Source organism: Lepisma saccharinum, chromosome 20 (assembly GCF_977018435.1).
Source record: "Lepisma saccharinum chromosome 20, izLepSacc3.1, whole genome shotgun sequence".
Taxonomy (NCBI): Eukaryota; Metazoa; Arthropoda; class Insecta; order Zygentoma; family Lepismatidae; genus Lepisma; species Lepisma saccharinum.
The window spans coordinates 1,348,555-1,371,899 of NC_139248.1; the positions used below are offsets into that span (position 1 = coordinate 1,348,555).

Consider the following 23,345-nt stretch of genomic DNA (forward strand, 5'->3'; position numbering starts at 1 on the left):
AAAGCTCACTTCAAAAGAGCATTCAGAACAAATCCCTTTACCTGTTGTTCGGACACCAAGGCTCTAGCTAGTCCAGCCATCCAATTTCCTTGCGCCATTCATTTCAGAAGATCTGTCCTCCAATGCAAGCCCACTGGAGCAAAACAGCCTCTCCCTTCCAAGTCACACCTCCAACAGCCGACCCCCCCCCTCCCCCCGCTCCATACTCGCGAAACTTTTTTTCATACAGCCAAAACTGCTTCTTTTTCTACGATACGATAAAAACGTATATACAGAGAATTCATTCATTCATTATTTTCTGCCCAGGGGCAGGTCTTTCCTTGCAACCTCCATGCTGTTCGATCTGTTTCATTTCTCAGTTTTTCTGTTTCAACTCACCCGTTCCATTCGTCTCCATAACCACATTTCCAGAACTTCCAGTCACTTTTTCTCACTTGTTCTTACTGTCCATGTTTCCGTACCATATAAAGCTACACTCCATACAAAGCATTTCATTTGTCGTTTCCTTAGTTATAAGACCTTAAAAATACGTAAATTGATTTACACTGATAGAGGAAATTTGGTACGGCCACACCCTCCCGCACATGCATATTTGTATAAAACTACCTGATTAATTATCATACCAGTAAAACATAATTTTAAAAAACTGAACTCTGATCATCTGGTTTAGAAAGAAATGTTCCCAAACTCCTGTACCGTAGTTGTAAGCGTGGTTTTTCACCATAGGAAAATAAACTTTCTTCCCGGGCCTGAAAGCTTTGCAGTAATGAAACAAGAATATAACCTACCTGTCAACGGTGAACTCGGTGGTAAGGATCCCCTTAGGCAAAAGTGATTTCAGGAATAGTACGACGAATTTTTGTTGCTACAGAAGAGGACAGACAGAAGGCTAGCCCGTCTCTGTAGCGTTCTTTCATTTATTACCTTAGAGTATAAGACTCTAGGTGAGTATTCACCTTGTTAGAAAGTATGACGTAACGTGAAATTAAAAATAAGTTAGATTTGTTAGAGGTGTAACTGTCATACTTTATATCAGTCAATTTTAGTGTAATGTACTTTCTACGTTTGCTTGAATTTTAAGAAGGATGGTATACCATTAGCACGATTACCGTCATTGAATCCATTATTATGGAATAGAGTGAAATATATTATTATCGTAAAACTCATTAGCTGATGGGTATGTACTAATTTATACGGAGCGTTTATAGATTTTTACATGTTTGTTGTTAGAAAAACAGGAGCTACACAAATGTGTTCAAATCCAGGGTGCAATATGTGAGTAGCATTTAATTTGATGAAAGAACAAAGGCAAAGTTGTGTCGTATTTTTATTAGATGCTCACATTCTTTACCGAAATGAAAATTATGTGTAAACCAGGAGGATTAAAAACTACTTTCAGGAGTTTTTGAACAGCGGATATGGTGAAAGTGTCGCTTTACACATTGCTATGGGGGATGCTTTTTACATATATGCAATTTTTCAATTGGTGTTAGCTTATGTCTGGAAATTACAGATGTTTCCCTCGATAAGAAATATATATGGTGAAGTAATACTACCAAAATAACCTGAAAGCTTTCCAGTTGTCCCTATCTAATCCTGGGTTAGATCAATTGATTCTTGCCCACCCTTGTCTTCGGCATTCCTTCAGGTTTCTTACCACTTGATGAGCCACAAGGATCCTGTATTTTTCTTTCCTCTCCCATGAGGCCTGGCGTGGTCTTCTTCTTGATTTAATTATTGTAATGATAGCAGGGGACGAATGTGACTGTGTAATCCTCTCAACGCACCTTCTATTTCGTCTCTTTTATGTGCAGATATATTTCAAGTTTTTTTTAAAAGAAAATTCTGAATTTATGTTCCTCTTTTATTTTCAGAATCCATGTTTCATAGCAGTATAATATTGGAGGCAAAATTAATATTTCTTCAAATTCTTTCATATTTGTTAGCCTACTTGAATTATCTGCTTTCAATGTTTTCTTTGCCATTATTTTCGTTTGTTAATATGACCATCACTAATGTAATATGAGCATGTTGATAAACTATTAATATCACCAAATTATCACTTTAAAAAATATGCCAACAGTGCAAAGAGCTTTCAAGAACATTCAAGTATGGGACACGTCACCACATTCATGCCAGCACCGCTAAAAAAATAAAATGCCAAACCAAACGTTACAAAATAGGGTAGAATATGATATTGACTATAAACCCCTATTGACTGTGGACTTTCTCAGGTGACTTAGAGTTTTTATTTTAAGTCCACTTGATGCACAGAAAGGCTAATCGGGACTGGATATACAATTTAAAATGTGATCCGAACCACTATAAAGCACATATTGCCCAAGTGACAATAAGTGCCCTGATATCGTTGACGTAAACTAAATTAGGTGTGCAATTAAATATAAAAATATATTTCTACATCCAAAATATTAAGTGTTTGTATGTTAGAACGAACAATTATTACCGTGTTGCAATCTAAAATTTGCATTTCGTAAGCCATTTTATTCTGACTTTAAAAATTGCCACCCTCAGATTAAATCGTGCGAGGAATATTTACAGCAATCGCCCCATCAACAAGACGTCTCGTCAGCAAAAATCCATTTTTAGCAAGGCTGTCTCGGTTACGTCAGGTCCCGTCACTTTCGGACCTGTTTACTACTTAATCCAATTTATTATTGAAATATATTGCCGCCCGGGACGCGCTATGGCAACACTGCGGCCCGATAACGTCTCTGCGCATGCGCAGTCGTGACTGATTCTCCTTCTTCTGTTGCAGAGTCGCTTGTCATGGTGGCAGTGCTTCCAGTGGCTGCAGAGTTCTAGGAAGTCTGCAGAAGTTGGTCGGGATGACGGAACACAAGAGGGACAAGCTAGGACAGCGCAACTATCATGAAATCACGGGGGAGAACGTGTGCCCGCCGATGGTTCGTGGCATCGACTTCATACGGGACCCAAGATTGTATAAGGTAAGCTATGTTCTGTATTCTGGCTTTCTTTAACGTCTTGCTCCTTAAATGTTATTTTTGTTGCACTCATTTTGATCCGATTTCGAACCTCTTCGCGTCATTTATCAGTAAAAATCGCAGCATTTTTGCAATGTTTTTCCTGTCATTTTGATCAACTTTCGTGCCTTTTTTTTTCCCTTCTGGAATTTGCATTTTCTTAACGTGACAATTTTTTACCTGCTGTGTCATTTCCTCTTCAGCGACAACAAAGTTACATGTCTTGACGATACGATAGATTTTCTTCCCATAAAATGCCAAGGAAAGTCCATTTATGCAGGAAATAGGTGCATTTTTCTCGCATCTTTTCTGCCTCTTCTGGACTTCGCTTACATAGCGGTAACGCTGTCGGCTTGTAATGAAGGGGTTTCGTGTTCGACACCCAGTAGTGTCTCATTTCGCAATGATTCGCATCCCACTGTAAACTGTAGAGCCGCAGTGGTCTAGTCGCTAGAGTTCGGATTCCGGGATCGTAGTCTCCGCATAAAGCGGCTCTGGGTCTCACCAAGCCTCAAATCAATGGGTACCTGGGGGATAAAGGCGACCGGAGCGTAGTGCTGATTACATCGCTTCCAAAATGACCTAGATCAAGAATGTGACTTCATGGCACGGTGCTATATGGACGGGGAACTTTACCTCTTACCTTACCTTTTAAACTGTAAGCTAAGTCCCGATTAGCCTCTCCGAGCATAAAGTGGACTTAAACGTTTCTGTTTCTTTAGGCTAAACGCAATGGTGAAGATGAATGATGCCGGTTGAAATCGAAACAGACGCTGAAAAAAGGACATCCATCACTCGAACCCGGGAAATTCGGTGTCGATATTGTGAGTCGAGCACTAACCACCTAGTCGGCTCCTTTCGAGTTCATCGCGGAGATGAGAATATTCTGACGATGCGGATAGATCACACTATTTTAGTGGTGGCCCTTGGCGCTGCTATTTAGATGCTAACAATGAATTCGCGCAGGCTTTCCCCGGTAGTGATAACGTTATTACCTTGTAGTGAAGAGGTTCCTGCGAGAACAAATTCTGCTGCTTCCCGTTCCACTTTTAAGTGTGCTTCGTCGGTATTAAGCAATCTGTGCATAAAAGTGCATTTGGAATCATTCATGAAGTAGATTTGGGGTTTGTATTTGTAATTTTGGTTCCTTTTTACTCTATTTTCCCGTTTTTCATCACTTAAATCGTTTTCTAACTCCTGCCCCTCACTTGAGTACTGTTCTACGCCAACCACGGCCTGCCTGATGGCGTAGCTGTAACGCTCTTGCTTTGCAGTCAAGGGGTACGGCGTTCGATACCTGGTGGAGGCACATTGCACGGTAGCTAGGATCCAACTTAAAAGTGTAGCCAGCCCCGATTAGCCTACGTAACCATAAAGTAGGCTTAAAATAAATTTCTGCTAACCACAACACCGTCAATATTGACGAATCTGGCATTCTTAATTTATCTTCTATCATTTGAGTATGTTCGTTATTATTTTCGTAGATATATTGCCGGCCACCGTGGCGGAGTGGTTAACACAGCGCGCTACGTTGCAATGGGGTTCCGGGTTCGAATCCCGGGCTGGGCGTGGCTGTTCTTTAAGAGTGTCCCTTCATCATATCATCAATCATCCTCATCGTCGCGATTAGCCAAAGTGGCAGAAAAGCGAAGTAAAATAAAGCAAATCAATTAAATAAATTAACCAACGTGAACGTACGATGAAATCTGTAAAAAAAAAAAAGACAATCATTTGGGAATCTCGTGTACCCCATATTTGAGAGTGCTTTCGTTCTTGAGTTCCCGAATGTTGTCTGAGATGGATAATCTGTTTGATGTCAGAATTTTTAATAATAAAGTAATATATCAACTGAATAGAAACTATATATTGGTTACTCTTATTTAAAAAATATGATCTAGGTTCACATATATTTGCTTCGGTGTGTCCCAAATGCCCTTTTTTTATCATCGATTTTCCCGGCTTCGAGTCCCGGCCAAAGCATGGGCATTCTTTGCCAGTGCTCATTCATTCATTTCATCCAATCATCACCCATCCTCATCGTCGCGATTAGCGAAGAACCGCAGAAAAGCAACTCTAAATAAGGAAAATGCAAAATAATTTGGTTTCGTATCTCGTTCCAATATCGATTCACAATCTGAAGACAATATCGGCGTGATCCCCTGCCTTGCTACCAACGCACACAATAGCAGATAAGCTGCAGATAAGCAGTGTTTATATCGCAGCTTTGCATTAACACCTATGCAAGAGCTTTATTCGTTGCAATACAGCGTGGCCGCGAGAACCAAACCTACCTAGCAACAGGTTGATCACCTTGCCTGTCGGGAAGCGCATGGATTATGGTGCAGTTCTGAGCATCTGTTGTTGGGAGGGAAAAGACGGGATCTGGTGAGATGTTGAAATGGGTTGTTTCCAAGTGTCATATCTTCACATCACAATGCTACCAGTCATTTCTTTAGTTTGGCTCGCCAGAACAATCGCGAAAGGGATAAATTGAAATTTTCGCAATTGTACCTTTCGCGCTTATTCCTTCGCTGTTATTCCTTCGTTCTTGTTCCGTTCGCAATTAATCCGTTTCGCTCTAAATTCCTTTAGCGCCTAATCCATGGCTTCCCATTTTTTTTTTCGTTTCACGGCGCCCTTAGTGTTTTAAGATTTTCCGCGGCGTTCAAGTCAGAATGTGGGGCTTTCTAACAATTTCTAAATCAGTTAGTGTGGTTAGGTTGCTTGCCTTAAGTTAAAAAATAAACACATATTTCGAATTCAGAAACATTTTATGTGTAAAAAGTACTACTAAGTAATCACATATTTGGAATAATCAAATCGGTTTCGCGGTTCTTCATTTCGCGCTTATTCCGGTGTTCAGGTTTGGTTTTCTAATTAATCCGTTTTGCTGTAATTCCTTTCACATTTATTCTTCGCGGTTCTGCCTTTCTCGCTTAGTTCGTTTCGCCGTTATTCCGTCATCCCTTTAGTTTACGTCGGTTTTTAACCCTTTTTGTGTAATCACGACAATGCGATTTGGATGGTTATGCTTTCTTTGTGGCTAATCGTGACGATCAGAATGAGTGACGATACGAAGTAATTGATGAATGGACACTCACAACGAACACCTACGCCCAGGCCGGGATTCGAACTCTGGACCCCTGGCGTCGTAGCGCGCTGTATCGAGTCCCATCGCTGCTGCTGCTCTCACTTTCGTAGTAAAACATTTCTTAAAATCCGGGCTGTCAAAAGGTCCAGGAACCCATAGATTCTAATGGGTTCTATTGGGTCCCGCAAAAGAACCGGAACTTTTTTTCTCGACCAATTTAAATTCGGTCCAAGTTGCGTATTGTTTCATTGGAAAAGGTTCCTGGACCACATTTAAATTGGTCCGGAAAAAGGTTCTTGGACCGTATTTAAATTTAGTGAGTAAAAAAGGTTCCTGGACCGAATTTTAATTCAGTCTTAAAAAGGTCCCTGGACCGTATTTAAACTGATCCGGAGAAAGGTTCCTGGACTGAATTGAAATACTTTACAGATAAAAAGATTATTTATGGTCCAGAACCCATTTACGCTTCCTGATTTTCTCTTCTGGACCGGAATCGAATTTATTTAAAATTTCTGGACCTAGAACAACCCTGTTTAAAATGCTACAAAATTATATTTACAATATTGCCAAATATTGAAAATACACGGATCGAACCCGAGACGAACGTGACAACCCGAAATGCCTACGGAAGTGCAATTTTTAATACAATTACGGTTTAATAGACATAGAAAGTGTTAACCCTTTAAATAAACACGAGGGAGAAGTGTTTTTGGTATCAAAACTACTTTTGTATTGAAGGTGACTGACTGTGTAGGATTTTCTTATAGATTGGGGATTGGAGTTCTGATTTGTAGACAGTTCGTTTGAATTTCCATTCGACATGGAAATCCCGTGCCAATTTTGCTTTATTTCTCGTGTTAGAATTCGACATTTGCCTGTGATATCTGTTTCCGTTTTAGAGCTCCTGTGAAGACACGAGGCCGGATGTGGTTCTCGCAATGAGGAAGGAAATTGATTACTGTCCTCAAGTTCAGTGGAGCAGGAATGGGTTACAGAACCTCCTAAATCCTTTGACCCAAATTGTAGCTCTATGTACCCTCGTCAAATAATTTTACAGGCACTAGATGCTTTTTCGCAGCTCAATGAAAAACTTTATATTGTCTACATTGCCTCGAAAAGTGAGTGCATTACGATGAACTGAGGAGCAGAGCTTCATGCGTTCGGAATTATATGTTTTAAGAAACATGCTAAGAATTATGTGTGTTTGTGTGTCTTTGTGCTGACCTCCGCGGCGGAGTGGGTAGCAAGGATCACTACCACGCCAGTGACCCCGGGTTCGAATCCCGTCCTGGGCATGTTTGTTGTTTGTGAGGCTTCCTCCATCAGTTTCATCATATCTTCACTTACCCTCGTCTTTGCGATTAACAAAACCGGGAGAAGAGCGAAGTAAAATAAACCAAATGAACCAATTAATCAAATTGAACTTTGCACGCCCCTAAACCAAAAATATTCCTGCTAAAGTTCTTCCTGGCCATTCTTGCCTGTCATATGATATTCGTGCCACATGACCATTCTCCCTATGATATTTGTTTTATTTATGCACATCAAAATTATAATTACGAGTAATAGACAGACTGTGTTTGTATTTTACTATATTTCATTAGTTCATCATTCACGATAACCTTATGGTTAAAGAACAAGGCTGAAAGACTGCCTAAATCTAGTAAAATATATTAAATTGAAAGTAACTAGATTGTACGGGGCGATCCATCCAAGTGTAGACCGCCGCGCTGCTCTTTGCGCTATCGGCAAGCGAGTCGCTCGCGGCCGTATGTCTGCGCCGCAGAATGTCCGTGAATCAAGCTCGCAAGTTTGCGTAACTAGTTTAAAGAGTGATCTATTATTTATTGTAATATAGAGATGCACACGCAGTCAATCGCAGGGGGACTCCACACCAGCCCGTCCCAGCATCTCCTCTGGAGCAGACACGCAGATCGGCGCTTCGATCGGAATTCCTGACCCGTGGCGGGCGGTTATCGATTCGATGCTCGGGGTGTGCCTTTTGACCTGCAGGCTCTTATATGAACATTCTGATCTTGGACGCCTTTTTCCCGTACAATGACGTGTAATAATTTCTCCTACGTACAATCACCGGCAATAGGAAAGGGCCACCTATATTCTGTAATACTCTCTTCCCTACAAGGCGTTGTGTGTGTTGACTAACTATACGGCGATAAGTTCATTTTAATAGCAAATATTAACTTAATATCTGTTTATAATAATTATTAAAATAGGTAGAAGAATAGAGATATAACAGCACGTGATCTTTTCTAGCTTCGTGTACTTAAGATTGCTAAAATTTACATAAAAGCAACTTTCCTGGCAAGGAAATTGTCGAAAAGTAAAAAATGGAATGTGTATTGAATAACAAAAAAGGATATTATGTTCAGTTCATGAAAGTAAAATTCACGAGAAATATTTTGTACATTACACAACAAATGCTAAACAAGTATAATTTGATTATTTAATTTTGCTTATTATTTTTTTTTTTTTTTACTTGATAAGACTTTCTGGGTTATCCGGACCCCCCTGGACCCACTATAAATACGTCCCAATATCTCCTTGGGTGTAAGGGGTATTTTGTTTCGTCAGCTACGTGTGAAGCCATTGTGACGTGTTGTTTATTTTTGTTTATTATTTTTTTGCAATCCTTTAAAGTGCTATAATGTGTTGCTGTGCGAGGTACTAATCTGTGAGCTGAATCTTGTGTTCGTTAAAGATATGTTCTACTAGGATGTACAGTATATTGTTAATACGCGTATGTTTTTCTTCTCTAACTTGGTTCGGTGACACGAAATAAAAATCACTAGCTTTAATATAAGTGACGTCCCAACGCACACATATATCTTCATGGTTGATAATGTCAGTTTCTCCTTCTGGAGACATGCCTTCGCATACGACACACAATGCTCACGAGAGACAATCGAATATCTTCTCGTTCTTTTCTTCGAATTCTCATGAACGCGACAAGCCATGGTGTCCGGTTGCTTTTGCTTGTAAGCCAATACGTCGTCGCTGTGCATTCACTTCCTAGGAATGCGTCTCATACGAAGTAGTGTGATATTCAAGCCTTGATGACACATCTGAAAATGTATTGTTTACGACAAGCATATGCAACTTTGGGAATCCAAAGCAAAACATTATAGCAGACTCACTATCCCGTCACTGTATCAGGGTGTGTGTGTACCAGTCAAGAAAAAGTAAAGAAATCAACAAGTAGGTCAAAAAGTCAAGGAATCATACTTGTGGTCAAGAATTTTTGCTATCACAATGACTGATTAGTTTATTTTACCTCACTTTTCTGCCCCTCATCGCGAAGATGGGGATGAGTGGTGGTAAGATAACATGGTTGAAGGGGCGATCACAAATATAGGCTATAGGGACGACCGCACGAGCCCCAAATAAGATTATTCTGGCTGTAAGTCCAGACGCCAGAGCCTCGCTAGTCTGCCAAGATGCATTAATAGATAGATCTAAAGCAAGTGTAATTCGCTTGTTAAATACAGCTTCGGTTTCCATCTTAACTGACCTTTGTTAGGGGTTTTTCATTCAATAAATATTTATTTTCTTAATTGGTAATTTCCAACTTTGGCTAAGTGTGGGTCGTATAAATAAGGGTTAAGAAAAACTAAAAAAGGTCAAGAAAAAGTCAAGATTTTTGGATTTGTTATTTTGGTAGGCACCCTGTGTATGCTGCAGGATAGAGTCCTGGCCTGGCTGCTCATTGTAAATGTCTGACGATCAATTTCGTGTAAGCACTATTTTATCCTCATTGGCGCGATTAGCCAAAAGTGGCAGAAATGTGTCTTAAAAAACGAAACAGCACTGTGGAACAATGGCAATGTTACACATCAAGGACGTATTTGTGGGGGGTGGGTCTATTGGGTCCGGACACCCCCCTGTCCCGAAAGATTTATCAAGTATTAAATTTAAATAATAAATATATTTGTTTAGCCGTTGTTGTATAATTTCCTCTGAACTTATTGGAAGACAAAGATTATATTGGGATCATACGGCTTTGAAGGAGAGAAAGGACTTATTTAGGGGGTCTGGACCCCCCCTCCCAACACACACACACATACCCGAAATATCTATTAAGTACGAAAATTGAATAATGAAAATATACTCGTTTAGCATTTGTTGTATAATTCCCTCCTTAACTTATTGGAAAACAAGGAATATATTGGGATCATACGGCTTTGAGGGACACGAAGGACGTATTTAAGAGGAGTCCAGGAGCCCGGACCCCCGAAAGACTTACCAAGTACTAAAATATTAAGTAATGAAAATATTAACATTTGTTGCATAATCGATGGTTATTAATTTCCTCTGAACTTTTTTTAATCAGAAACTTAGTTTTCTCAAACTACATGTAACATCATTTTTGTTATTCGATAAATATTCAATTATTCATCTATTTGCCATTAATTTCATTGCCAGGGCACTTGTTTTTATTTAAATTATTCCGATCTTAACTAAAGGTAAGCTACGTAATGAATATGCGCTGTTATATCTCTATTTTTATAGCTACAGTCTTTTTACCTAATCGTGTAATAATAATATAATATTAATTTATGTATTGTAATTAGTATTAATTTAATTTAAACATTATTATTATCATAATTATTATTATTATTATTCCTGAGACACTTGGTTCGGACTCCCACTCCCCGAAACATATTTCTAGATACGTACCTGATACAGATCCCCTCAGATTTCCACAACACACTATTATTTTCTTCATAAATTCTCAATTTATGGTCATTTGGCTCGAAGTTTACCTTCACATTCCGTAACCCTAGAGAGCTAACGTGGAAAATCAGGAATTCTAAAGCAGGCGTAGTCATTTTGACAATCTTACTCTTTTGCTATATTGGCAATTAAAATTGGCTAATAACATAAATTTGTTTCATGTAGTATTAGAAACGAACAGAGAAGTTTTGACATAATTTAACGTCCATATCTACATTTAAAACAAAAATGTGTTTGGTATTCCCCACATATTGCTTTGGAACAATGGCTACAAAACATTTTTGTCATCCTCCTTTCCTTTCATGGTTATCACAGGCTATTCGGAAGTTGATAGATGGATGCTGTGCCAGCTTAACTGACTACGCAGATAAAATAATATGAAATAATTTGTCAACTGGACAGCAATTCGACCCAGACAGTACCACTCCCTCCACAGTTCAAGGCCAATTGAAGGTACTGAGAGTTCCAAGCGCATCATGTGGTAAGAAAGGGTGGGGGGATTCCTTTTTTAATTTACGCGTCGTCAATTTGACGAAGCCTTAGCTTTTTCTAGGGCTAATTACGTCACCCCCAGATGGAAAATGTTGGATAAACCCCTGCTCTTAGAGAGAATCTGTAAAGTAAAATCGCACCCTCGTACCCAAGAACGTCTCTGAATTCAACACCGCCTCACAACCACCTTGTACGTGTAAGCTTTTCATTCTCCTTGATTGATTGAATTAGGCCATTTTACTTGGCTTTTCTGCCACTTGTTGCTTGCTACTCGAAGATAACGTGAGTAATGATATGAAGCAATTAAAAGAACACCCATGTCCAGGTCGTAGCGAGCTGTGCTAACATTTATCCTTTGATAAGCAGTAGTAGTCTACAGAATGACGTGAACGTTGAAAAGTTCATTCGACATGCAGGCTTCGAATCTGCGGTTGCTGGCACCTGTGCTATCGTATCACCTTGCAAGCGACCACTACTGCATATGCAGATATCCGATCGCATAACCCTTGCCTCTTTCGCATACTCTCTCTTTCGTCATTTCAAGTCCACATTGTGTGATAATCGCATTTGAAATGACTGTCGTTAATTCAACCTTGGAGTTCTGGGGGCAAAGGGTATGAATGTCGTTGCTCAATGCTAACTCTAGTTTCCCAATGCGCTAATGTTTTACTATTATGCTTCATGTAGGTGACTTTCCGCAACACTGATAGCACGTCCATTATAAACAGGTTTTCAGCATTTGAAGGGCATGGTGTTTATATGTTCATGTACTCCCTGTACTGTGTAAGTTCATGGTGCCGTTGGCGGATAGTAGGACCAGATGGCGTGGTTTTCCCATACTTATTCCGGAAATGTCCTTGAGTTTGTATATTATATTTTGTTCCGATGAACCAAGTGACACGCTGAGTTTTCTCTTGCGGGGGCACATTTTCATAAAACACAGCCTGCTACGTCAATCGGGCACCTGAAACAACCGACAACGGTGCCAATTAAAACTTTGATATTCGTACTGTATTACGAAACAAATACAATGAACTTACAGGGTGTCCGTCATAAAGGTGAAAAGTTGAAAATAAAATTTGTGGACACCCTGTAGAACAGAAACAGATAAGATATTAGAGGGCCAAACTCCGTGGGAGAGTGGTTAGCGTACTTCGCTGCGAACCCACAGCTCCTAGATTGTAATTCCGTGTGAGGCATTGATGCTTCATTGTGTTTTGGAGCCGGCCGAATGTGTTAAGTGGTTGACTTTCGATTGTGACGGTCCCGTAGAGCTTCACAATATGATTATGTGTTAATTAAAATTACTAATTATTGAACTTTCACTTTCTATTAAAAGTTGAAAATTTGTATAATAATTACTTTTGTGGAACATGTTATGTGTTATTTATTTATTTTCGCTTAAGTGCTGTGTAAATGATGTAATATTTGGATATTTTCGTTCCTATGGTGACAAAAATCAACAGCAATATAATATCTCTATATGTGACGGAAATCAAATAGTCAAGAGTGAATTGCATCTTGCATTCTTATATTTCGAATACGTAAACCCACAGAAGTACTCTCTTCGTCTTCGTGTTTTCTTTAAAGGTATTTATAATCGTTGCAAGTTCCCGGTTTCGAGTCCCGGTGTAGGCACGGGTGTTCTTTGTCGCTTCTCCTTCATCCTCATCGTCATTTGTCTAAAGAAAGCGTCGCCAAAAGAGGGTTGCGAGAAGAAGGTTCACCAAAGGACAAAGTCGCCAAAAGACAGGGTAGTCTAGAGACTCGTTACCAGTATTTTGTCGACCCTGGCTTCTTGCAAATGGCTTTTTCGACACTGTCTTTTGTTGACCCTGGCTTTTTGCTACTCTGTACCTTTGCGACCAACTTCTTGCAACCCTGCTTACTTGCGAATCTGTCTCTTTGTGTTTTGGCAACGCACTCTTTCGGATTTCGTCTAGTGGCGACCCTTTCTTTCGGAAAGAGGTGAGAGAGAGAGAGGAGGGGGAGGATGATCCATTTTTGTAGTAGCGATGAAATTTCTAAAACTAAAGAAAGTGATGGGAAATGGCAAAACTGCAATTTGACACAGCGATAAAACTAGTAATTAGTTTTACGCAAATTACACAGTAATATTTCTTGCATTCATAACTATTGTGATTTTAGTTGTCTTCTCAGAAACTGCTCTAGATTTTAGACCATAATTTATTTGATGCATAATTAGCGTTAATTGGGACAAATCAGAGAAATCGATTCCAGGTATCGAAGTAGGAAGAACTCCGCCAAACAAAATCTCTTGAATTAAATATTGTTTCATGTTTGCTAAAGTGGCCTCTTGCGTGACTTGAATGCAAAAACCTCGGTCCCTGCTGTGTTTCTTTCTGTCGGGTGATGACGTGCGTCGATGGATTAATCGAACAGTTGAATAGCGGCAAAAGGAATTTCTAATTGTGGAAGTCTTTGGCAGCTGGGAAGGGTATTTAAAGCCCAAATGAAAGGTTCCGCTCTGTCGTGTATCGTAAGTGTAGCCTTCACTGGACAAATGGCTGTCCAAGATTTCCACTGCCATCCATCAGTAAAAAAATGGACCACGTCTGTTTTTAAAGTTTTAATAGCTATTACAATGCAAATAAAAGGGGAGCGAATGTAAAAGTAGGTGACAAATTAAATTTACATGATTTTGTCTTTAGTACTAATATTTTAGTTATTTTGAAAGGGTTGAGCCCTTCTCTGTTTGCTGCTGTCTCTTCCATGGATGAGAGGGGTATATTCTTTTTTGTTAAAATGAAATAAAATTAACCACGTCCCGTTAAGGGTTACATAAGCATGGGAACTTCACCCCGTTTGACGCAATCCTGTTGAAAGGGAAGTATTTTTAAAAGATCGAAATCTGCTCGGTAACAGTTCATCTGATGCTGATAGAACGGGAAGACACGTTGCACTTTTATTGTTTCCTTTCCCCCGTGACGGATCATATTCGGCGAGCAGAATGTCAAGGCGAAAACAATTTCCTCTTGCATAAACTTCCACGTGTCTTTGTGCCTTCCAGCCAGTTATTAGATGACATTGCCTGCTTTCTCTTGCCCCGTGAAAATCAGCTGTTAGTTTCATTTGTCGTCAAGCCATTAAGACTGAAGCTTTCGAAATTTCTCACTTTTCTCTTCGTTGTATTTGAAGCTAGACTATTCGGAATGATATTGAAACGTTCTGTATGTATTTTTAGTTTTTTTGTATGTGTTGCCATTCTCGTAATATTTTTGCAATTCCCACCTTTCTAATCGTCTAGCAGCCAACCTCCGTGACGGAGTGGTTAGCACAGCGCGCTACGACTCCATGGGTTCCTGGTTCGAATCCTGGACATGAGTGTTCTTTGTGAGTGCCCCTTCGTCAATTTCATCATATCATCACTCATCGTCATCTTCACGATTAGCCAAAAGTGGCCGAAACGCGAAATAAGAAAATCAAATCATGTAATCAATGGAAGGGAAAATCTCGATCCAATCTCGACTTAATAACATATACTTTTTTCTTAATTACTTTGTACATTAAACAATGCATGTAAGCTACCTATAATCAAGACAGTCTCTCTTGTCTGTATAAGTTCCATACTAAATAAATATATTTTGATTTAGATTAAATGTTCATATATTTTACACAGATTAAATATTCATTGTCTTACATAATCAATCATAAGCGAACGACGTAATAAATACTTTTTATGACGTCGTCTCTTCTTCAGCGGATCTCGATAATCCGGCGAGACCAGAGTTAATAAAAGAGTCGGCATGGCGGTGTTTACCCAGTGGGTTGCGAAGGTCGCGCCATATGGCTGTGCTTGCTTTTTTCGTTAGCTTTGGATTCGGTCAGCAGCGAAGCGTCACCCGTGTTATCACGGGGAAACCGCAACTTGCCAAAGCATCAGACAGGCAGGCCCGTACCCAAGGAGGGGGCACGCGGGCCATGCCCCCCCTCGAGCCTGGAATTTTTTTAATTTGAACGTATAAAAACCTATGAAAATAACGTTGATGATTTTTCAAATTTTGTAAGAACTTCGATTTTGTTCTTGCACAAATGAATGGATTCCAGAATTCTGCAGTCTGCAATATTTGACAATTTTAGTTTTATAACCCTTGATGCAAGGCCATCAGACATCCCGATTTAGTCGAAAACGTCCATTCCTTTCAATCCATGTCCCGACATTTTTCGTCTCGGCTCGGACGCTACGTGCTATAAATGAAGACCCTTCCGCCACTGCAGACATTGTACTGGTTATGTAGGACTTTCTGTAGAATACTGTGTACATTTTAAAAATTGTCTGATTTTTTTTAGTCAAAAACAGTTTGTTGACACTCGAGAAATTGGAACCCCTTGATTATTGAATGGTTTCTTCTATTACAGTGTCACTAATTTTTCACATTAATTTGCATAAAGGGGAATTTTGTATGCTTTATACATTATGGAACAAAAGTTCCTCAATGACTGCAAAACAAAACCAACCATATAGGAGGGGGGCATTTAGCTCTCCACCAGTACTGCAAGGTCTGGTCCCTTTTCGCCGCCACTGAGCAGAAACATATTGTTATTTTCCAAAAATACTGGAAAAAAATAAGTACAATATTATTTACGAGATTCAGTCAATCTGAATATATTTTACTACAACTTTTTATATTTTCTACTTGTAATTGTCTTGAACATAAATACACGGGGTGTGACCTGACCATACAAGACTGACAACTTTCACAGTGTGTAGAGGACATCAAGACGAAAAAAATCGATTGCAAGGTGCTGCAAATTGCATTTTCTATCCCACATGTATGCCACTGGCATTTATTTTTACTGTCAAATAAGATTCCAAAAGCGAATCAATATTTTGCCAGCACAGACGCTGCCAGGGTGAAGTCACTTATCTTAGCCGTTCCCTTCAGATAATTAATTTACAGGGTTCGCACTGACCTGAAAGTCCTGGACAACTGGAGGAGTCAGGAAAACCAGGATAGGAGTGAGAAGGTAATTGGAAACAAAGGATTTTTTTAAAAAAAAGTGTTCAAAACCTGGAAAAGTCAGGTGAATTACATGATTCCTGCCTGCTTGCCAGAATTTGTAACCGAAAACACATTTAGTTTTATCTTCCCAACAATCTTCTTTTTTTGTTAACATTCCTTCTTTTAATTTTTCATTTATTTTCAAAAATGTTCAACAAACTTGATTCGTTTGATTAACTTGCAAAGTTGAAGTACAACTCTAATTTATTAGCATGTTAAATCATTATACAGTAGTCTGAAAAGTTATGTAAAATGCCTGGAAAAGTCGGGAACTTTGATTTTGCAAAATGGTGAACAATCATCTATCACCGCATAGACATATGTTGCTTCTCGTAGGCTGTTTTTATTATTTAATTTTTAAAAAATCGCAGGTTAGAAAATGTCGTTCTTCAAGGATTCCTAGCATCAAAATGAGCAAATTTCTCTACACATCCTCTCCCATATATAGTGTCTAATATGTTTACAACATTAATACACATGCTGTGCCTTAGAGAAAATTTATAAAATCTGCCTTTGGGTCTACCCCCCCTCCCCCGAAAAAATCCCTTGTACGGGCCTGACGACGGGTCATGGCTAAATTCTTCTCTGTTCGTTCAGACTGGTTTACTTACACTTGTCGAATGAACGTGCGAGCAGGGCGAATCTGAAACACACTCAGTGACGATGTTTTTACGATATGTGAAATGTTCCACCGACATCTAACCCTCTGGCAATCCCAAACCCGAAATTAGGCCCTCCCCGATGACGCAGTGGTAGCCCGGTGGAGGCACATAGTGGTTGGGATCCCACTTTAAACTGTAGGTCCAGTCCCGATTAGCCTTACTGTGCATAAAGTGGACAATTCAATCAATCAATCAAACCCGAAAGGTCCGTACCCCCTCGAACTATGAAATATTTAAATGTGAACCTATAAAAGGCTACTAAAATAACATCGACAATTTTTCAAATGTATAAAAATTTCGATCCTTGCATAAATGAATGGGTTTTTGTGGAGAGAGGCAGGCTTCAGGAGTCTGCAGTGTATGGGTAGATTAGTTTTATAACCATTTTTTTTAGGAATACTGGGCCAAAGGTGTGGGGTATGACCCCCACAAACCCCTCCGTGGGCACGCCACTGATCAGACTTTATGAATAAAAAGGGAACATGTTTTACCTGTATTAACCCTGCTTTTAATTTCTTCGACAACATTTTGGTGTGTCGATATTATTCCAAATTACTTGACTTTGGGAATTATATCAAATGACTTATAAACGGTAATTCCTTTTCATTTCTTGATATTTGGTTTAGACAAGCATGTATTGAGTTTTATCTTTGGTAACTTTTAAACCCATTTAATTGGATTTTCGTTGTCCTCTAGTAATACTACATCAACAGCAGTTGTGGTGCAGCTTATTGAACTGTTCAGCCAATGTTGTCAACTGAAACAGTGAATCTTTGAAATTAAATCTTACATACAAGATGTATGAGGTATCTTACGTAACACCATTGGTAGATTGATTGATTGAGTTGGTGTTTTAAGTCCGCTTTATGCACAGTAAGGCTAATCGGGACTGGACCTACAGTTTAAAGTGGGATCCGAACCTCTATGTGCCTCCACCGGGTATCGAACCCGACCCCTTGATTACAAGGCGACGACGCTACGACTGCGCCATGAGGGAGGCCCACCATTGGTAGAATTTAATAAACCATATAACATCTCTCATCTAAGTATGAGGTATACAGTGAAAGAAGACTCCTGTTAGATTGTTCAAGGTTTAATATCGGTTGAAATAATATTGCGATAAAATTATGTAACAATAGCTTTATGGTTGAAAACAATGACAAGTAATTCTACACTTTCCAAAAGAACGAATTGCTATAAATACCATGCTGCACGTTCGAATGGTGAAATAATACACTTAAACTCTTCCGTGGCTATAAAGTTAATTTGGTTTTGGTTTTGTTATTGTATTTTGCTTATCACAGTTCCATGAACGTCATCATGCAATACCGTTTACGAGAAAATGTTTATCTACAAGTAACTGCAATTAGTGGTTAGGCAATCATAATTATGGTAGCGTGTCGGTAAGAATCGTGGTAAAAAGAATTACGTCAAAGTTACGCAAATAGTTAACAAAGAACATTTTAAATATTCAGTTCAGAGGCGCCTGGCATTGGAAATTTTCAGCTTTTTCTGAACTGATTTTCAACATGAATAACTTTTGAAGAAAAATTACTATAACTCGGGTACTTTTAAAGAGTAACTCTGCAAATACTCCTTTTCGAAATATATCCTAACGTCCGAAGCTCCATAAATACACATTTCCGTGCCATAAATATCTGAAATTTCCTGAAATTAACAGTTTTTATCCAGAAGTCCGTGAGGGGGGAAATAATGTGTAAAATTCGAGATTTTCACCGCGTCTTCATTTTTTTTCGTCCCGAAAGTCGGGATTATAAAATATACCTTGCCCATCCCTTCGCCCACAGCCCTACTATCCACATCAAAAATATTTTGCCCTCCGTTTCCTTCCTTGTAAAATTGTACTCCGTGGGAGGGAAAAAAATAAATGTGCCTCATTGGAAATCTTCAAGTATCTACGTATCTTTTAATGAGCTTGAGCTGAAAATTATTCATAACATTTTCTTATTACAAGGAAAAATTCCATAAGAAGTGTGATTTTTCTTCCATTTTGCAAGAACGTGGAACTTAACACCATACAGTTCATAATTAACTGCAGATATACCTAATATTGAGATTTTATGGTAGTCTGGTAAAAAAGGTTCTCTCGTTATTTTGTTGGACATGGCAGTTATTTGCTGTAACTTACAGCATGTAAAATATCGCTACAATTTCCCCATTCGAATTACGTGAAAATTTTCCAATATCGGGGGGGGGGGGGGTAAGTGCCTCCTCTGGCTCCCTTTGCTGGCGCTCTAGCATAAAGAAGCATGTAAATAGGCAAGTTATATTTTGCTTATTAAAGCTATTATATGCATACGTGGATAGGTTAGGCAGGTTAGGTTTGGTACTGTTAGCATGTTACCAAGGTGCTAATGCTCCTAGCCGGTCGTGACATCGGCAGGGAGGTGTGTCGACTCTAGAAGTGGAAGTTGGTATCAGCCCCTGAGCTGCTATCTGCTTGAATGAGCGCGAAAGGACGTGACGAAGCCTTCTGCGTGTACTCGATGAACTTGCATCGTCTCTTCCAAGGTCGCTCTAGATTTTTCCACCTTCGCTCTAAGTGGTCAGCGGTTAGGAAAGTTTTTGCAGTCAACCACCTCGGAGGATTTTTCCGTGCGGGGCGAAAGTGAAAGTGGCTCTTGAGAGGGAGTGGCAACCTCGACCGCGTCGTTTCTGGATTAGTGGAGCATTATCTGCGTCCTTTAAGGTTATGCGAGATTTATAACACCACACTTAGCATGTTCATATAAGTACATGCACTTTTTAAAAGAAAAGCTGCATGAATGGTTCACAATGCCGCCTCCCTGGCCGAGGGCGTTTAATAGTCCACTCACGTTCGGTCCCAAATTCGATAGTATCGAATCCAGACCTGACCGTGGTTGGTCTTCGGTGAGATTTCAGACCGACGTTCCCCGATGGCGTAATAGTAACGCTCTCGCCTTGTAATGAAGGGATCGCGGGTTCGATACCCAGTGGATTTTACCTATTTCCATTAAATAAGCGGCGCTACGACGCCAGAGGCCCCGGGTTCGAATCCTGGCCTGGGCATGGATGTTTGTGGGTGTCTATTCATCAGTTCCATATCATCACACATCCACATTTTCGCAAATTAGCCAAATGTGACACAAGAAATGAAATACATAAAATAAAGCAAAATCAACAACATTAAGTATGTGGATGAAATCAGTTAACTTACAGAAAAATGTCATTCATGGTTGAACACTGATGACGACTATATACGTAATTCGCATAAAAGAGGCATATTGCAATAGAGAAGGCATTTTTAAAATAAAATAAAAATATGAACGAATATTTGAATAATTTCTTTTAAACGTATACATACCGAAGTATCTTGTAGCCTACAATACATCATGTTACTATATTTTATTTTCTTATTGATATTGCTTTTGTGCATTTTCAGTTTGTATACAGTTAACAATTTTAATAATACTGCAAATTACATTAAAAGTGAAAATCTTGGGAAAATACGTATAAGAACAAAGGCGGGGATTCAAACCCTGTACCTCTAGCGTCGTAGCACGGTGTGCTAACCATTCTGCCACGGAGGAGTCCCGGATTCGAATCCGACCAGAGCGTGGGTGTTCTTTGTGTCCCTTCGCCATATCATCTCATCCTCGTCGTTGCGATTAACCAATAGTGGCAGAAAAAGCGACGCTAAATAATACAAATAAAATCTTGTGCTTTGTCGCGAATCGTGGTAGTCTCGGCGGAAATTGGAAGAAAATGCCGAGATCTACGAACACATTAATCTTTCCTGCGACAAGAAACTTGGTCTGCAGAGATTCGTGAAAGATTGAAGTCGGTGGGAAGTTTTTTGGTTCACCTGGTCGCCCAGCACGGAGCTCAGCTTTCGCGTGGTCACTTCCTACTATCGATCCCCTCATTAGGGGGGAAGGGGGCCGTGTGTCTGCGTGTGTCAGGTTGGGAAGGATCGGGAGATGCACGGCAGAGGCCCCCGTGCCACTGTGCCGTCATGGACTGCGTCTGGGAGAGCGACCAGCACGTTCGGCCCGTGAGCGACAGGGTGGACATATTCGGCGACGGGTTCGCCTCTTACGATGGAATCGTGAGTATCTTGCTACGGGCGAATCGGTAGATAGTTGTGTGTGTGTGTTTGAATTTTGTTTTAAGTTCACTTTACGCACAGAGAGGCTAATCGAGACCGGACCTGCAGTTTGAAGTGGTATGCGAACCACTATATGCCTTCACCGGGTATCGAGCCCGGAAACCCTTGGCTACAGTTCTGTAATTACAGTCTTTAACTTCTGTACTTCCACAAATGTATGCTTGTTCGTTGTTCGTATCTCTGTTGCGTTCCTCCCCCCGCCCCCCATAAATCCTGCAAGTATCTAATTTAAATAGTGTATGATGGTAATTAGGAATGGACGATATCGGAAATTTTATATCGTGATATATCGTCAAGAAAATATCGTCACAGACGATACAATATTTTACTGTATCGTGATATCGGCGATAGTTATATGGTCTCCACGATATATATCGCAAAAATATCGTGACGATATATAGTCTAGTTGATATGGCCTGAACGATATTTTTTTCAATATCGCCATATATCGTCTGGACGATATGTCGCCCAGCACGATTAAACATCTTGTATAATGAATACTGAGAAATTCATCTTCAGGGCTTCTATTCCCGCTCCCCGCCCCTTTTTGCCTTTAAATGGCGACTGCTGATAAGGGATGAGCACCTCCCGAAATATAATTCTGGCTATGGACCTGCTTGTCTCTTTAGGTTAAGGCTCGACTGGACTTTTTGTAATGAAAGGGTCCCTGGTTCGATACCCGGTGGAAGCACATAGTGGTTCGGATACCACTTTAAACTGCAGTTCCAGTCCCGATTAGCCTTTTTGTGCGTAAAGTAGACTTAAAAACAAATTCAAACAAACTTGAATCTTCGTGCAGTTTGCATACGTTGTTTTCTAGATATTCGCAATAGCTTAATAGGTTTACGTAGCCATGGAACTATTGCGAATATCTAGGTAACAAACAAACCCACTAGGTTAGTAGTTATGCACCCGCGTAGAGTCCGATAAATCAATTGATTGGAAAAGATCGATCAAAGATCAATTGATGACCAAGCAGTGTGGGCAAGCAAGGGTGGGTGTTTTGAGCGTTTTGATTGGTTGATGGGGAAAAGTGGGCGGGGCTTAATGTTTTGAGCGTTTTGATTGGTTGATGGGGAAAAGGGGCGGGGCTTAATGTTTTGAGCGTTTTGATTGGTTGATGGGGGAAAAGGGGCGGGGCTTAATGTTTTGAGCGTTTTGATTGGTTGATGGGGAAAAGGGGCGGGGCTTAATGATATGGATTTCCTGTTGTGAATGAGGAGATTGATAAGTGTTTCCGGGGGGCGTTTTCGGTGGCTTTGATAAGTTTGCGGGAAGTGTTTTTTGTTGTTAATGAGGACTTGATAAGGGTTTCCGGTGTTGATGAGATAGGTGGTAAGTTTTGGGGGGCGTTTCCCGTTTGAGACCGTTGATAAGTCTGAGATTTCTGGAAATGGGTGGAACGGTTTTTCTGTCTGAATAGAACATGTCCGAACATGTTTTGGGCGTAGGTTTGGATGAATGTGCAATTTCTGGGAGTCACGTGACTGTTTGTGACGTCACAAAATGGAAGTCACGTGACCAGATTATATTATTAAATTATTATTAATTGAAATATTATTATATTATTATTAGGAATTGTTTTAATTTCTGTGACGCCATTTTGTTACGCTATTTTGGCGTGTGACGTCATATATAAATTGGAGTACGTGTTTCCGGTGTTCGAAAACAGATGGCGTTGATGAGTCGGAAATTCTCGGATTATTATTATTATTATGAATTGTTTTAATTTCAGTGACGCCATTTTGTTTTTGTTATGTTATTTTGGTGTGTGATGTTATATATAAATCGGAGTACGTGTTTCCGGTGTTTGAAAACAGATGGCGTTGATGAGTCGGAAATTCTCGGATTATTATTATTATTATTATGAATTGTTTTAATTTCTGTGACGCCATTCTGTTTTTTTATGTTATTTTGGTGTGTGATGTTATATATAAATTGGAGTACGTGTTTCCGGTCTTTGAAAACAGATGGCGTTGATGAGTCTGAAATTCTCGGATTATTATTATTATTATTATTATGAAATGTTTTAATTTTTGTGACGCCATTTTGTTTTTGTTACGCTATTTTGGCGTGTGACGTCATATATAAATCGGAGTACGTGTTTCCGGTGTTTGAAAACAGATGGCGTTGTTGAGTCTGAAATTCTCGGAAATGGGTACATGTATCCGG

At 39.7% G+C, this 23,345-nt stretch overlaps 1 protein-coding gene across 6 annotated transcripts in view; it reads left to right on the forward strand.

Annotated features, from left to right (window-relative positions):
- LOC146003619 (NADP-dependent malic enzyme-like) overlaps positions 1-23,345 on the forward strand; it is a 150,116-nt gene that overhangs the window by 71,310 nt on the left and 55,461 nt on the right. For 5 of the 6 annotated variants that reach the window (XR_014443839.1, XM_083141939.1, XM_083141936.1 and 2 more), the window contains exon 2: positions 2,777-2,966. Coding sequence is in view for 5 of the 6 variants with exons in the window: in XM_083141939.1 (XP_082998065.1) it covers positions 2,777-2,966 (190 nt within the window). In the remaining variant the exon portion in view is untranslated. Of the gene's footprint in view, positions 1-1,234; positions 1,276-2,776; positions 2,967-23,345 lie in introns of those variants that run through there. The other variant, XM_083141938.1, reaches the window with a different exon arrangement.